The sequence below is a fragment of the Spermophilus citellus genome (genome assembly GCF_964194105.1).
Source record: "Spermophilus citellus genome assembly, chromosome: 9".
NCBI classification, from domain to species: domain Eukaryota; kingdom Metazoa; phylum Chordata; class Mammalia; order Rodentia; family Sciuridae; genus Spermophilus; species Spermophilus citellus.
Window position 1 is genome coordinate 18814718 of NC_138191.1, and position 16318 is coordinate 18831035.

The 16318-nt window shown below is 46.8% G+C and overlaps 1 protein-coding gene across 1 annotated transcript in view; it reads right to left on the reverse strand.

Moving 5' to 3' along the window:
- Window positions 1-1094: 1094 nt before the first annotated feature.
- ATP1A1 (ATPase Na+/K+ transporting subunit alpha 1) overlaps window positions 1095-16318 on the reverse strand; it is a 29463-nt gene continuing 14239 nt past the window's right edge. The window contains exons 7-23 of the mRNA XM_081308612.1: window positions 16159-16276; window positions 15495-15763; window positions 14798-14996; window positions 14362-14471; window positions 11892-12026; window positions 11242-11434; window positions 9791-9966; window positions 8962-9098; window positions 8040-8190; window positions 7328-7496; window positions 7041-7195; window positions 6334-6457; window positions 5098-5243; window positions 4836-4966; window positions 4460-4561; window positions 2057-2148; window positions 1095-1453 (exon numbers count right to left, since the gene is read on the reverse strand). Coding sequence (XP_081164738.1) covers window positions 1425-1453; window positions 2057-2148; window positions 4460-4561; window positions 4836-4966; window positions 5098-5243; window positions 6334-6457; window positions 7041-7195; window positions 7328-7496; window positions 8040-8190; window positions 8962-9098; window positions 9791-9966; window positions 11242-11434; window positions 11892-12026; window positions 14362-14471; window positions 14798-14996; window positions 15495-15763; window positions 16159-16276 — 2436 coding nt within the window. The 3' untranslated portion in view covers window positions 1095-1424. The remainder of the gene's footprint in view (window positions 1454-2056; window positions 2149-4459; window positions 4562-4835; window positions 4967-5097; window positions 5244-6333; window positions 6458-7040; window positions 7196-7327; window positions 7497-8039; window positions 8191-8961; window positions 9099-9790; window positions 9967-11241; window positions 11435-11891; window positions 12027-14361; window positions 14472-14797; window positions 14997-15494; window positions 15764-16158; window positions 16277-16318) is intronic.

The following is a 16318-nucleotide window of genomic DNA, read 5'->3' on the forward strand; positions in this document are numbered from 1 at the left end:
TGCAAGATGACCTCAAGAAGACCTAATTACCGTTGGTCTCCAGCCTTCTAATCACGAGGTCTTCAAGGGTCCTTATGTTGGTCTGGACCATGGCTCATTAAGGATGCCTTGCCTGCAAGCATAGAGGTGTCCCAGATGAAGGGACAGTCCTGCCCTTCCAGGTCATGCCACCGGAGTGGCAGCAGCAGCAGTGTGTGTGGGTCACCCTCCTTCCTCCCCTTCCTTCTGTCAGAGCATCACAGAAGCCTAAGGAATGAATTAAACTTTTCAGAAGAAAAACATATGATGATCTTCTGGTGGAGGATGATCACTGGTTCCCGAGGTGAGAGTACTCCTTGTCGTACTCGCTCCTTGCTCAAAGGGGACAAATCGGCGATGACCGCCAGCAGAAGTGCTCGGCAGTTACCAGTCCTCCGAGGGACTAGAGACAGCTCGAGGGGCCTTACAGGACCCCTAAAAGCAGGTGTTTTCTGCTGCAACCCTGAAGCAACTGATCCCCTTCACTTTTTTACCAGGGCCTCTGGCACATGACCACTTCTTGAAATGGTTCTGCTGGTGCCAACTTCAGAACGAGTCGGATGGAGAGAAGCACTGGATGAGCACCCAGGCCTGACTAGTGCGTGCAGATTCCTGCCTCAGGCAAACCTGAGTCTGGGGCACTGGAGGCTGTGGTGGTCTTCAGAGAGCTAGCAGGAAGGCCTGAGGGGCCCCGCACATGAAGGCCCGAGCTAAGGCTCATTACGCCGTGCGTGCGTCTGGAAGTCCCTCAGCTGAAGAGTTTTCTGTCAAGGGGCCAGAAGCCCAGGCAGCAGGTGGAGTCACAGCACAGCACCCGAAAAAATGGGCCAGGGAGCCTCACCTACTCCTAATAAGCACGGGCACAGGGTTTCCTCTTAACCCTGCTTCTCAAACCTGAATGGGAACCAGGCACCTGGAGAGCACATTAAACGCACCGCTGATTGGCCTCCGTGCGAGTGGCTGGCCTTCCTAACAAGCCCCAGGGGAAGCTGCCGGCCTGGGGACCCACACAGAGAACCGCAGATGATCCCACATACACACACACACCCAAGAAGTGACACGGACACAAGACAAAGTCCATTATAATAGCCATCTTTATTTGTAAAAATCCAGATATAAAATGTATTCTTTCAGTCTTTCCAGGTTTTCCTTTTTTACAAAAACAAAAAGGCACATAAAAACCTTCCCCGATGTCATTCTATAGATGGATGTTTTTCAGGCAGCCCTCCCCCCACCCCCCAGTATAGCTACATGCTTCATTCCAGGACGTCTGGCTTCCCCCACATGCTTCGGTGCTTTCCTACCAGGGTAGAATTCCGAGTTCCAAGACTGAAGTACACAGAGAGGGGGTGGGTGATGGATGCAGAGTGTGTGGAATGATGCTCCACGGCGTGCAGGACAGGGGACTAGTAGTAGGTTTCCTTCTCCACCCAGCCTGCAACAGAGAAAAAGATACTAAAGTGAGTCCTCGCTCCAGCATTCCAAGAGAAATCCCATGAGAATCGACCAGAGAACAACGGAGGTAGGGTGAGGTTACAACCCCAATTCAACACGGGACCTCAACTGAATGTATATGTGTGTGGTATCTATATATTTATTTATTACAGTACTTGGGATTGAACCCAGGGTACTTTACCACTAAGCTACATCCCTAGACCTTTTTTTATTTTGGGACAGATTGTGCCTAAGTTGCTGAGACTGGCCTTGAGTTTGATCCTCCTGCCTCAGCTTCCCAGGCAGCTGGGATTACACGTAGGCACCACGATGCCTGGCTCAGTGTACTCACTGAATTCTTGAGGAATACTGTCATCTGGAAAGGCTGCCTGGGCTTCTGGCAAGTATTCTCTGCATTATATTTGAAAAATCTAAAATGCCATCTGTTCTCAAAGCCGAAGGAGATGCAGGAACTGAAGACGTGACTGCATTCAGCTCAGTGTGCTGGGGTAACGGCCTCAGCCATCAGGATGAAACCCAGAGACCCCCCCCCCCCAAGGACAGCACCCTCCCCTTCCAAACAAAGTGAAAATGCCCCAATTACCGCCAGGGCGTCGCCGGATGATGAGCTTCCTGACTTCATCATACACGAAGATGAGAAGGGAGTAGGGGAAGGCACAGAACCACCAGGTAGGCCTAGAAGGAGAACCAGGTTCCAGTTAGACACACACACAAACACGGTCAACTCAAAGGAACAGAGACCGCACGCCACCACTGTGATGAGGCAGCCATCAGTGAAGAACGGTCACAGGTAAGTCCTGAGTCATCACAGAGCAAATGAAACTCCTCAGGAGCAGATTACTGCTGCATGTGCCCAGGGCCCGGAGATGTAGAAGCCGGCCCGCAGGCTTCCTAAAGGAAGCCTTGACCGTCTTCCGTTTCCTTTCCAGAAGAACTGGTTTACCAGGCAAGCCAAGTACACTTTCTGTTAATAACCTGGAGCAACTGGACATTTTCTTTCTTCTTTTTTCTATCTAAAGAGCTTAAGAGGGTTTTGAACACATTTGTCTCAAGTCTTGACATCTGAAGACAAAGAACTGCCATTGTGGATCAAAACCCGTTTATTCATCCCCTAAACTTGGTCTCTGACAATGAGATTTGGGACAGCCAGCTGTGTGTTCTGAGTCCTAGACCTAAAAAAAGCTGAGCTCTAACAGATGACAAAGGCCTTCAAGGGCCCTGGAGGCTGCTGCCACCTGGTCCCCAGGCTGGAGACAGGCTCCGGGCAGCCTCCACTTGTTCTCTTGACGACCAGCTCCCATGTGAGGAAGGCTGGCTCTGGAGGACCCTTGGAAGTCACCTCCTGTGTGTCTTCCACAGCAGGGAAAACCAGAGGAACCAAACCACCTTCCACAATTGGATAGAGCCCGTCAAGAACAAGTTCTCGAGGCTGGGGTTGTGGCTCGGTGGCAGAGTGCTTGCCTAGCGTGTGTGAGGCAGTGGGTTCGATCCTCAGTACCACATAGAAATAAATAAAGGTCCACCAATAACTAATAATAAAATGTTTTTTAAAAAAAGAACAAGTTCTCTAGTGGTCGTAAAGGGTTGAAAGCCCAGAAAATGGCAAGGTCCTGAGGCATGACGACTGTCTTTTAGTGTGATTTTCCACTTCAGCCTTTTAGAAAGCTTGGTGACCTTTTCTGACCTTCTCCTGATAAAAACTGGCTCAAGCTGACAGAATTCAACTGAGACATGTCTTGCCTCTCTGTGCACCAACTCTGTTCAGGGCATCGGGGAAACAAAGACAAAAAGGACGCTACGGACCATGCTTTCAAGATTATTACCTACCGGGGAACAGAAATGACAAGGAATGCCAAAGAAGAGATGCCACTGTCCAGGAGAAAGAGGACAAGATCACTCAGAGACAAGCTCCAAGGAAATCAGCCCATCAGGATTGATGGGGAACAGAAGGGAGGGACCTTACCAAACCCACAGGCGGAGGACAGGGGAATATTGAACTCACCTCCCATAGGCTTGCAGGGGTGCAAGGTAAGGCTAAAGAACAGTTTGGGATGGTAAGATAGACCCTGCATGTCAGTCTCACCTTGCACCACAGACAGATGCCTGCACATACACAACAGGGAATGAAGCCAGTGGTTTTTGATGAGTGTAAGGATGAGACTGGTGAATGGTAGTGCTGGCAATAGGCCAGCTCAGAGAGGGTCCAGTTGAATCTGAGCAAAGACCGGGGGAGTGGGAATTCCTAGACACTGATGCTTTAAACCAAAAGCTTTCTCAAAGACTCTTCTGGGTGCCCAATTCTGTGGCTTAACATATTCTAATCAAGTCATAGCTGCTTCACCTTAACCGGTTACGAAACATCACCAAACACACTTGGTTTCAAATAGCTACCAGAGATGATGGTCAACACTGAATGTGAAAATTTAAGTTTAAACAGAAGTGCAAAAATCATTCCCTGTGTTTTAAGGCCAGCCTGGTTCTGACCAAAGACATGGAGTCAGACTGATGGCTCTCATCAGATCGACTATGATAGATCATAAACTTAAAAGGGGCCTCAGAGCTCCTTCTTCATCCATCTTCTTTCGGGAGCAGAGCCCTCAAAAGGAGGAGGGCTTGTGAGGAAGGACACAGCGACTAGGGTAAGCAAATCAGGATTTGAGCCTGGGTCCCTAAACTCCAGGACAGCTCTGGGTGGTCTCCAAAGACAGCTGGACTATAGTTGTAAGGGACCTGAGGGCCTAACAGTTAGCTACTGAGCAACTGCAAGGAACCTGAGCCTGTCTATTCTCACGCTGGGCCAAATCCCGGGCACCAGCTGCAGCCATGCAAGTCTGGATTTGCTAGCCCGATTTACTGCTCAGTCAAGCTTTCCTAACTTTTCAAACCATAGGAATTCTCATACACACCACCCAAAATCCTGAAGAGGTGCCACGCACATCACACATGCTATTTCTACACTTTTTGGAATGTGAGAGGCTCTACTTACTTGAGGGGATACATCCTAAGGGCGACACCCATTCCAGGGCAGTAGGAAAGGAAAGCAGCGAGGGCTGTCTCTTCAAAGAGGCCAAATATTAAGATCTTGTTCCTAAAATTCAAGGGGAGAAAAAGAAAAGCTTAAAAGATGTGAACAAAAAGGTTTACCTTCAATGCCACGCACTGAATGGCAGATCCATGTCTACCTACGTAATTAGCACACAGAGGCCAAATGAGAACAACTGGAAAATTCCATTTTGCTTCTTAAATTTGCTCCAAAGGCTAGAGATTCCAGAAATTTGGCCCATATGTGCCAAACGCTGGACTTTTTGCAGAGGGCTGAATGAAAAGCCGCCAGAGCCCGTGATGTGCCCTTTGCTACTCACTTCATCCCCTGCTGGAACACAGAATTCCTCCGGGTCTTACAGATGACCAAGTCGGCCCACTGCACCACCACGATACTGACAAAGAAGGCTGTGTGGCAGGTGAACTCCACGATTTTCCTCTGCTCATAGGTCTGAAACGCAAAGGCAAAAGCATAAGCCTTGGTGCTTCAACAACACGGCTGGTGGCGGTGTGGCCACAGTCCTTCAGGGCTCGAGGAGCTACCATGCTACTAGGCTGGTCAGGTAAGCGGCCCGCACTCACCCACTGTTGCCCATAGCTGTCTTCCACATCATTGATCCAGCGGTCATCCCAGTCCACTCGGATGCCCAGCAGGTGAATCGGGAGGAAGCCATTCTCAGCCAGAATCACAAAGTAAGTGAAGAAGCCCCCCAGGGCCTGGATCATACCTGGAGTTGGGAAAACCACCTTTAAACAAGAAGTTCATCTCCGCAGCCTTCATCTGATCGTGGTGGCTGCCCGAGGGAGCACAAAGGGAGGTCCTCATGGCTGGATGATGAAGGCACAGGAGAGATGCCTGATCACTTGTGGGCCCCGGGAGTGATGGACTTGAGGACCACAGGTGCACTGACCTAAATAAAGCCCTCTCTGCTTTTAGAGTCTCTTTTTAGAGTATAAAAAATTAATTGATGGGTCTTGCTCTTAAAACAGCCATTTCCCTTACTTGATCATCTTCTTGTATATGGGCAATGACTCCAAGGGGAAACCTACTTCCCCCTTTTCAATCTGGAAAGCAATGACTTCTTTACCACCTCACACCCCGAGTTCCTTAGGATAGGACTCATGCTATGCATCCAGAGACCTGGCCGTCTTCCTCTCAAAATCAGGTTGTCCTGGAGCTCGACATGGGCTGCTATCCAATTACTCTACTGCCAGCCACTGTCTAATGAGTTTTTGTCATAATGTGCATAAGGTGCTAATCTGTTCTACTCCACCTTGGTTTTCACAGCAAGGCCACCCATTAATCTAGAACAAGACGCTCAGGGTATCTTCAACAGGTTCCCCTGAAGGAAACCAAACAAAGGATTTAGAAATGAAAGGCATGCCACCTAGACCACTTGTCAGTTGGTCACACTGTTAAACCCATACGTTTCTAAAGTTCTTCACCCTCTATCCAAATGAGTGACAGTTAAGTGTGCATCCCCAGGGAAGGTGACCTTGAGTCAATGAGACACACAGTTCCTTAGCAGAACCTGGTGTTCTGCAGGGCTCAGTGAGGAAGCACCTCCTTGGTTCTCAGGCAAAGTCAAGCCCAATTACAGGGTGCTAGGGCTAAAGAATCAGAGTCTCCACAAAAGTCACCGGGCAAGCAGCCAGAGATTTCTATTTCTCTTCACATGGAAGAAAACTCTAGTCTAAACCCTATATTATGTGGCTCATACTGGATTTGAAGTCTCAGAAATCCGTCCTGATCTGAGGCAGACATGCCACCACACATCCTTTCAATGTGCCAGCTTCCTGCTCAGTGCTGTGGCTCACCAATCTGTCCGTAGGCCATGCTAATCAGCCGCTCATTCACAAGTTTGTCAGTTTTGGGATTTCTGGGCTGTCTCTTCATGATGTCACTCTCAGCTTGCTCATATGCCAGGGAGATGGCAGGAACCTGCAGGAGGGGAGAAAGGACTCACAGTCACAAAAAACAGGGAAGATGTATTATGAGCCTCTGGTTATAAAATTCTTACTCTCCCTTTTTAAAAATTTTATTTATTTATTTATGGTACCAGGGATTGAACTCGGGGCACTTGACCACTGAGCCACATTCCCATCCCTATTTTGTATTTGACTTTAGAGACAGGGTCTTATTGAGTTGTTTAGCACCTTGTCATTGCTGAGGTTGGCTTTGAACTTGTGATCCTCCTGCCTCAGTCTCCTGAGCCATTGGGATTACAGGTGTGCAAAAAATTTTTTTTTAATCTCATGAAATAATATTATAGATCACATTTTTTTTTTTTTTAAAGACTAAACCACATAAAAGGGAAGATTCTTATCTGATAAGTGAGTGTAGACTGGAAAATGCTCATATTCATTCTTTGATGCTGAGGTTGGGACACACACTGGCTACTCTGCTCCTAAGAACTCTTTTCCTAACACCAGCCTGTGGGTCCCAGTAACAAGGAGTGAATGCTCCTGCTGGTGTTGGAGGAGACGTTTTTACTACCTGATGAGTGGCTGTGACATTCACTTACCATGTCAGTGCCCAAGTCAATGCAGAGGATGGTGACGGTCCCCAGTGGGAGTGGAATGTTTGCAATAATAAATATCAGGAAGGGGGTGATTTCCGGAATGTTACTGGTTAGGGTATAAGCAATGGATTTCTTCAAGTTGTCAAAGATCAGACGACCTAGGAAAGCAAGACTTTTACTGTCTGGTGTAAAGAGACAGGCAGACTAGAAACTGAACATATCCACCAAGTGCAGACACGGATGCCAACTGCAGTATCTGGATGGTGAATATCCTCAAGCACGGCACTCACCTTCCTCTACTCCAGTCACAATTGAGGCAAAGTTGTCATCCAAAAGAATCATGTCAGCAGCTTGCTTAGACACATCTGAACCGGCGATCCCCATAGCAACCCCAATGTCTGCTTTCTTCAGAGCTGGAGAGTCATTAACGCCATCACCAGTGACAGCCACGATAGCCCCCTACTCAGAACAAGAAGGGAGATGGGTTAATAAAACTTACCAGTTCCAGGGGTGGAACGAGGGTGATGCACGAAGTACGATTACAGCCACTGCTCCCCTCCCACTGAGACTAGACAGACCACATGCCGGAAGGGAGAAATGACCATAAACTATTCTCCCTGTGTTAACTAGGGCTACCTAGGAATGGCTTTGGTGAATGGAACTCTTGGAAGTCTCATTCCTATTGGAGGTTGGAGACCAGAGTCTCCAAGCCATTTCCATGTATACTAAGTTTCTAAGACTTCATACTGCTAATGCAGATGATGCCACTGAGGATCAGGATTTTAGCCACAGTGGGGACCTGTACTGGCAAGTCCTTCTGTCACGGCTTAACAGTTCATATACGCCCCCATCCTTTATCTGGGAACTCCTGAGAGGCAATGAATACCGTCAGTCTGGCCAAGCGGGCAGGCTCCCCCCACCGTGCTGAGTTCTTACTGGAACTCCGCTCACTAACATTGCCTACATCAGTCCAAGGGTGCGTGCCTGAGGCAGCCCACTGACCTGTCTCTGGCAGCCTTCCACGATGATAAGCTTCTGCTGAGGGGAGGTCCTGGCAAACACAATCTCAGTGTGGTACTTCAAAATGTCATCCAGCTGCTCGGGTGTCATGTCCTTCAAATCACTGCCATGCACTACACAGGCCTTGGCATCTCTAGAATCAGGAGCAGAAAGAAATAAAAAAGGTCATCCGTCACTTCACCAGCACGATACCCATCACCTCCAGCGGGGATGTTGTTAAACTCTGCAGAACACTGCACGCACAGAACGTCATCTCAGAGCTACTTCTTGTGCAGAACTTTACAGGCTACAGGGCATTTTCATGTACATTACCACGCTCAAGTCTCACAACCACTAGTTGGGGTTGGGGGGACTGCCTACTATCTTCCTTTCCCTCATCTTTATCAGACACACATTGAAATAAAATGGCCAACTTTTAGAAAGTGGAAGAGCTCATAAAAGACCAAAGCTTACCCTAATGCCCAAACTGAGTGAGGAGGCCTTAAACCTTAACAAAACAAAACTAATTTGTCTCCGTTATCTATTTTACTTTGTTACCAACTACCCCCACCCCCCTTTGGCCTGAATTACCTGGTTCTCATTTTATTGTGTTAGTATGGACCTGGAGATTGACAAGGTACTAAGTGTTAGACAGTATAGCTCAGTGGTTAACAGCCCAAAATTGGGACTGTAGGGATTTACTGTAGGACTTCAACAGTTCTGAGGTGCTATGAACCTTTCTAAGCTTCAGCTTCCCAGTGGGAATCATCCCTCTCTCCATGTCACTAGAAAAAAACAGCACTCAGAACAGGAAGCAGCATCTCAGTGTTGGCGATTGTGATGAGCTCTCTGGCAGTGCAGGCGGGTTCCCTACCCAGGGACAACCCAGAGGCAAACCATTACAGAACCAAGCTTCCCACCTTACCTGGGGTTCACCTGGTTCACTGGGATGTTGAGGCGGGCAGCGATGTCTTCCACAGTCTCATTGCCTTCCGAGATGATGCCCACACCTTTGGCAATGGCTTTGGCTGTGATTGGATGGTCGCCTGTGACCATGATGACCTGTGATAACAGATGGGATAACCGACTGACTGTGGCTGCCAGGCAAATGCCCTTAAAAAGTCTTATATGTAGGTAGGCAAGAGGAAATTAGGATAATCTAGCCTGGAATGCCAAAAGGGAAAGAATGCAAACATAAAGCTGATAAACATCAACTTGCTGAAACACTGTATTCACAGAAAGAAAACAAAAAGCCATGCCCAGATTTTATCTCGGTACATGATCACATCACAATGCACACACAGTACCTATTTTTCCTTTTATACAGTCACATAAAAATAATGCAAACTTACCAAACCCAGCAAGAAAAAGATTAAAAAAATCAGATGCTGGTAAAGGTGCTCTGCATTGCTAGCTGGCATTCTTGAACTGGCCCAATTTTGAGAGAGAATAACATGTAACAAGGACTCAAAATTGTCATTCTTTTTGATGCGATGATAATGCTTAGAATATTGATGTAGAGCAATTCGAACATTTCCAAATTTAAAGCTCCACATCTTTTGCTTTTTACGTTGCTTACTTTTTTATCCAAAAGCAGGTCTCCCCTTTAATGGCTCATCTGTATGTTTACACCAACATTTTATAATGAATACTCCAGGTGGGAGAAGCAACGGCCTGCCCCTGAGGTGACAGTCACAAGGGAGGGCCATCCTAAAGCCCGGAGAGATCAGGCCAAGGAAGGGGGCTGGTGCTACCTTAATTCCAGCACTTCGACATTTGCCCACGGCATCAGGAACAGCAGCTCGTGGAGGGTCAATCATGGAGATGAGCCCAACAAAGCAGAGGTTTTCCACAGGGAAGTTCACTTCATCAGTGTCGAACTGGAAGCCTTCAGGAAACTGCTCATCCGGCAGAAGGAGGTGGCAGAAACCTGCGAGGAAGGCAGGGAGCCCATGAGGACCTGAAGCACTGTATGAAGGACCACTGCACGGGGCCCGTCCCCTGCTGCATGTTTAGCCTGGAATGTTTTTTAATGGTCTCAGTTTTATAACAGAGGAAAGGTTTTATTTAACATGAAGAAGAATACAGAATTGTTGAGAAAAGAAAGAAACACCCAAAAAGACAGAATCCATCACCAAGCATTATCAAGAAAGAAGATCTGTTTAGTGTAGAAAAGACTGAATTGCTAACACGAATTTTGGGCACCAGCCTACCAGGGTTCTAGAGCTGCCATCGACAGTAAGATGTTTAGATTTGGCAAAAAATATTTAATTCTCCATCTCAGCTACTTCCTGTGGGGGTCACATATCTGCTCACTTGTTCACTTACCTAAAATATTATTACTGAGCACCAAAGCAGCGACTCATACTAGCTGCTTAGAGATTAAATGCAGATCAGATGTTCTGCCAAGGGGTTTATTACTCATATTACCATATTATGATGCTACAAGAGACAAGATGTTCTAGACCTTCCTTTGAATGCTGTAGGAAGGTCACAAGAGTCTTTCAAGGAGATAAAAGGTGGCAATTTGGACTCAAGCAGAGAGGCCAATGCTACTTCGGGGGTGGTAAAGGCGGAGACGCACAGTGACTTAAGAGAAGATGGTGATCTTTGGGTTGGACAGCAGCAAAGGGTATGAACCAGAGAAGGAAACCAACTAATTAGTTGTAAGTTCGCCATGCTGAGGAGAACACTGAGAATCACATAATGAACTTCAAAGCCCCTGTAGCTGTCAGGATAGAGAGGACAGGAAGCAGCCTCGCCCGACCAGGTCATTGCCAGGTTCCGGGCGGGTGCACCAGCTCCCCTGGAGCAGCACAACTATCCCTCTGCAGTTGGGAAAGGCTTCGCCCCAGGCGCACTGAGAATTAATTAATTTAACTAAATTAAACTTGCAGACCATGGCCATCGCAACAAAGGTGAGATAATAAAATTCTCTCCTGTCCTCAATAGAACTGACAAACATGAGCCCACAAGCCAGAGGCAAACCATGAGGATTCCCCTTCCCACAGCCCACTGTGCCGATTCTCTCCTAGCACTTACTGTTTTCAAAGCAAGAGGGGGGCGAATCAAGAAATAGGACGGCCCCAGAACAACTCAAAGGCAGGCCAACCCAGGCTGAGTGAAGGTGGTCACCTGTGACTGCCTGAGACTAGAGCACTGGACAGGGTCCCGCCCAGGTGCTTCTGGCAGCTCGGCTGCCTACCTAGCACGCGCTCTCCGAGGCCGCCCAGCTCCAGGTAGGCATTCTGAAAGGCGTCTTTCAGCTCCTCGTCCAGGGGCTGCTCCTTGCCGTGGAGGAGGATCGAGCTGCAGCGGTCCAGGATCCTTTCTGGAGCGCCCTTCATCACCAACAGGTGTCGGGGCTCACCGGCGTTGAGGTTCTTATGAATGGACAACTGAGAGGGAATATTCAGATGGAAACAGGGTTGGCTGCGCGTGGCCATCCAGGAGGAAAACAGGCTTCACTCCCGACTTAGTCTACGTCACAAAATGAACCCAGAATTCCTTTCTGTACTCTGAAGTAGCTCATGTCTGGTGACGTAACTTTTAAATGCTACAGAGAAAACTAATACTGTAGGTCATTCACGAGCTTTTATGAGAACACATGTCATTTTTTATGGGTATGTTCATAAAATTCTCCTGAAGGAAATCAGGGAACAAGGGGAGTGTCACATGTGCCCCCTGACCCCTCTCCCCATCCCACCCCACCCCACCCACCCACAAACAAGTCTTTTGGAAGAGACTACATTTATCCTACTGATATTCTATACATGTCCTCTTTGGGCTCACGTTCCTCCCTTGCCTTGTCCCCAGCCTGCCCTTGCCCACTCATGCTTCCCTGGATCTCCAGACCTGGTACTTATTGGTGGAGTTGAAGGGTATCTCGACGATTTTGGCGTATCTATCTCTCATCTCCTTCACAGAGCCGCAGCAGAGCTCGATGCATTTTAAGAGTGCCGACTCAGAGGCATCTCCCGCAACTGCGCGCTGTGAACGAAACATCACCTGTTAATTACCCGCCAAAGTCTCGCTTCACTGAGGCATCACTGGAAAACATGAAAGAGAATTCTGGACATATTCTAATCCTATCAGATGAGACCAGACAGGTGATGAGAAAGCAGCATCACTAGGACCCAGGGACCCAGCCCATAGAGTCCAACTCCAACCTCCCTCCCCAACCCACAGCAGCTTCTGGCAGCAGGCTGGGTGAAGGTGTCATCTACCCTGAAGAAGCAAAACACCTTCCCAACCTGCTTTGCCTATTTTTAACTTCCCTGGCCTGCTGAAAAGTCACAAAGCCAATGCTATTCCCAATTACATATTTCTGGTTGTGAATCTGAAAATACGAAATAAGTAAACATTTATAGCGTCTCATTGCCCTACAACTTGTAAAAAATGGACGTGGGAAAGGGGGTGGTTTCAGAACTGGAGACAAACTATGTTAAAGCCACAGCAAAGGAATTTATATTCTAAACATAATTCAACTGTGCAAAATTATCTGGACCCGAAGATTGTAAACTGCAGGCTGTTGTCAGTTCACAGAAACATATTCAGCCAGCACTTTCATTACAGCCTCCACTTCAGGATACACATACCTTATTGTGTGTGATACACTTACTGGTGAAACCCTTATATTTTGTCTTAACTAAGACAATTTAACATTGCTCGATACAAATAACTTTTATTCAGGTAAACATCACTAATTATAAATATCTTCTACACAGGGCAACATCCGACTCTGACCTTAAGGCTGCACATGCAGATGAACAAATTAATGGTTTCAAATACAGTAGGAATGTGGCTGGGTTTGGTAAGAAACACAAAATAAGCAGGGATCATTCTTCAGAAAAGTCAGTTGTTAAGCAGAGTGAAGCTACTGCTGACCCCTCTACAAGTTAATGGTAATAATGCCAATGACATGGATCAATTCCCCAAATACTTAGAATATATCTCCTGTTACTTTTCTGTTCTTTTTCTTTTTTAATCAGGGAAGATTTGATTCTTGTGAGTTTTGATGTTCCAGTCTTGAAAATTTCCACTTTGAGGTAAGGAAAAACTTGAAGCAGGCATCTAGTTTTATGCACAAAATAAATATTATTCTAAAACTAGCATCAATTCATGCCAAGAAACAAAAAAATTTTTATTTTTTTGTTTGTTTTGGTACTGGGAATTAAACCAGGGGCGCTTTATCACTGAGCCAAATCCCCAACCCTTTTTTAGTTTTTAAGACAGGGTCTCACTAAGTTGCTGAGGCCCTTGCTAAGTTGCTGAGGGTGGATTTGAACTTACAGTCCTCCTGCCTCAGCCTCCCAAGCCACTGGATTACAGGCATGCACTACCATGCCCGGCAAGAAAGCCTCTAAAAAGAATAAGCAAGTTGGGGCTGGAGATGTGATTCAAGCGATAGTGCGCTTGCCTGGCATGCGCAGGGCGCTGGGTTCGATCCTCAGCACCACATAAAAATAAGATAAAGATGTTGTGTCCACCGAAAACTGAAAAATAAATATTAAAAAAATTCTCTCTTTAAAAAAAAAAAAGAAAGAAAGAATAGGCAAGTGCTATCTTCACAATAGAAGCCAGTTCAGTTACAGCTAGGCCACAGTTGTTTTGGCAACTCTGTTCATATGGAGAACTACCACAGATGGCACTAGAGGACACAGGGGCCCAGGGAGCCTTGCACAGCACTCCGAACTCCTCAAGGACTCTGTGTACCTCTTGATTCTTCTGACCCTGTGTCTTTGCTTGGGCAACACAGTAAAATCTCAGTCATTCCAAACTGCATGAGAATTCCATGAGGCTGAGCTTATTTTTGTCTTGATCTTATTTTTGCATCATTAGTTAACAAGCTAGGAACAAATAAGATAAGAGAAATAGCTGAGCTATTTTAAGAAAATAAATGGCTTAAGGGATTTACTGGAATCTAGTGTATCCTAATATGAAAATACAATTATCCAAGTCACTAAAGTAGCCCTCAGTGTCCTCTAGGTTAGGTAATATCATATGAACTCAAAGACTAGTAAAACTGGATCATTAGTTCTTTACCAAGAAAGACCGTCTCCCACCTGGGTCAGATTTTTACTATATTTCCCCTTTTTCCCAAAGAACATGGACCATGGGCACTAAAAGTCCTTCAGAGCTACAGGCAACACAATCTGGACATGAAGCCTCCCACAGACACCTCAAGCCCTCTACAGTGAAGTGACTGGGCACACACAAAGGTAGAGTGCTGCTTCTTAACAGGACTGCTGAGAGGCGGTTCCCATGGGGTGTTCCCAGCCCCCCACCGAAGCAACCGCAGGCCAACCGCAACTCCTGAGCATACCTTAAGAATAGGCAGGTTTTCCTGGTTAGCCTGAAACACTGCCCTGTTACAAAGACCTGCGATCCTGGACAGAGCGAGCCAGGTGGCGGAAGTCTTGTCGAAAGAGACACCTATCAGAGGCAAGAAAACAAGCAGGAAAATGATGCATTAACTTAGAGTGCTGCGTTCTCAAGTCATCCCAGTAAAGTCCTCTGTAAGTATGAAATGTTCTGTCTCGCTCCCTAATGAACGAAACCAGGTTTTAGGCATTTTCCAGGCATGTGCAGGGTACATTAACTTATCTATCGACATGCCCAAAACACACTTGATTCTTTATAAATGATTAAAAAAAAAAAAACCTGCCATCAGCCTAACAACAACAACAACAAAATCAAAAAGCTAAAAGCAAGCTCAACATTGGCAGGTGGCTACCGTGCAAGGCAGCCGCAGGTCTTACCACTCTGATTCTCTGTTGTATCAGCTTCGTGGATTTGATTGTCAAACCACATGTGGGCTACCGTCATCCGGTTCTGAGTCAGAGTTCCAGTTTTATCAGAGCAGATGGTGGATGTGGACCCCAAGGTCTCCACAGCCTCCAGGTTCTTCACTAAGCAGTTTTTCCTTGCCATGCGTTTGGCGGTAAGCGTCAGACACACCTAGGGTGGCGTGAGGAACAAGATGACTTCACTGAGCCAGGCTGGGATTCTACACAAATACCTGTTATCCCCTAACACGGAAGAAATTTGTCGAAAATTAAATTCTTTTCAACTGTCTTCTGAATTCTGAAGACACGATGGTAATAGGTATGTGGGGCTTTCTCCCCCCAACCAAAAAAAAAAGGCAGTATATTAAGAAAAACAATAATGGCCAAAGTTTGCCACACGGTATGCTCCCAACCCTGCCACTAATCCCAAAGTTCTTCATTTCTCCATTCCACTGTTCTAGATCATGTGATAATTTAGGAACACAATGTAAATATTTGGGTTTTAAATAAACACATGCTGAGGTTTTCTCACTATCAAAGCTCACTACATGACGGGGTGCTGCAGAAAAATGACATACAAACACGAGGAATAAAACCTAAGCGGGCAACCCCTTAGAAGAAGCCAGCATGTGTATTTGGCACCATTGCATGCCTTCCCCGAGCCTCTCACCGTGACAGTGGCCAGCAAACCTTCGGGCACGTTGGCTACAATGATACCGATGAGGAAGATGACTGCTTCAAGCCAGGTGTACTCAAGGATCAGAGAAAGGATGAAGAAAGACACACCCAGGAACACAGCCACCCCCGTGATGAGTTGGATAAAATGTTCAATTTCTGCCGCAATGGGTGTCTGGCCCCCTTCCAGCCCAGAAGCAAGGGTGGCAATTCTTCCCATCACAGTGCGATCCCCGGTGTACACAACAATACCACGTGCAGTGCCTGAGAAAAGGGAGGGAGAGCTGAACCAAACTGTGTACGGAACAGGAATGACAGTCCAGAATTTGCACAATTACATAGGTTGGTTTTAGAAAGGGGCAAGATAAACGTTTTTAAAGCTCTTTGGTTGCTTTTGCTGTTTTGTTTTAAACCTAAGTTTGGCAAAGGGATTTCTACCCACTGGCAGGACAGCAGTTGCAATATTCATACGGGACTGGTGCTGTCAACCAGGATACCTAGGTTTCCCGACGGCAAGGAACCTCCTCTGCTCTGCACTTGATGTAAGCTGTCAGAAATGGAGCCAATGGAAGAAGAGCAATTGCCCCCACGGTTTTCCTGTGTTGTTAGTGCCCAAGGTAAATGCATGTCATGCCAAATAGCGCCTTAGAATGGTTTACCTTCAACACAGTTGGTTGAAAAAAAGGCAATGTTCCTCGTCTCCAGGGGGTTTTCATTGGTGAAATCTGGAGACCTAGTCTGGGGTTCCGATTCACCCGTGAGTGAGGAGTTATCCACCTGTGTGTGAAAACAATGAAGAGTGCCGTGTGAATACGCTGT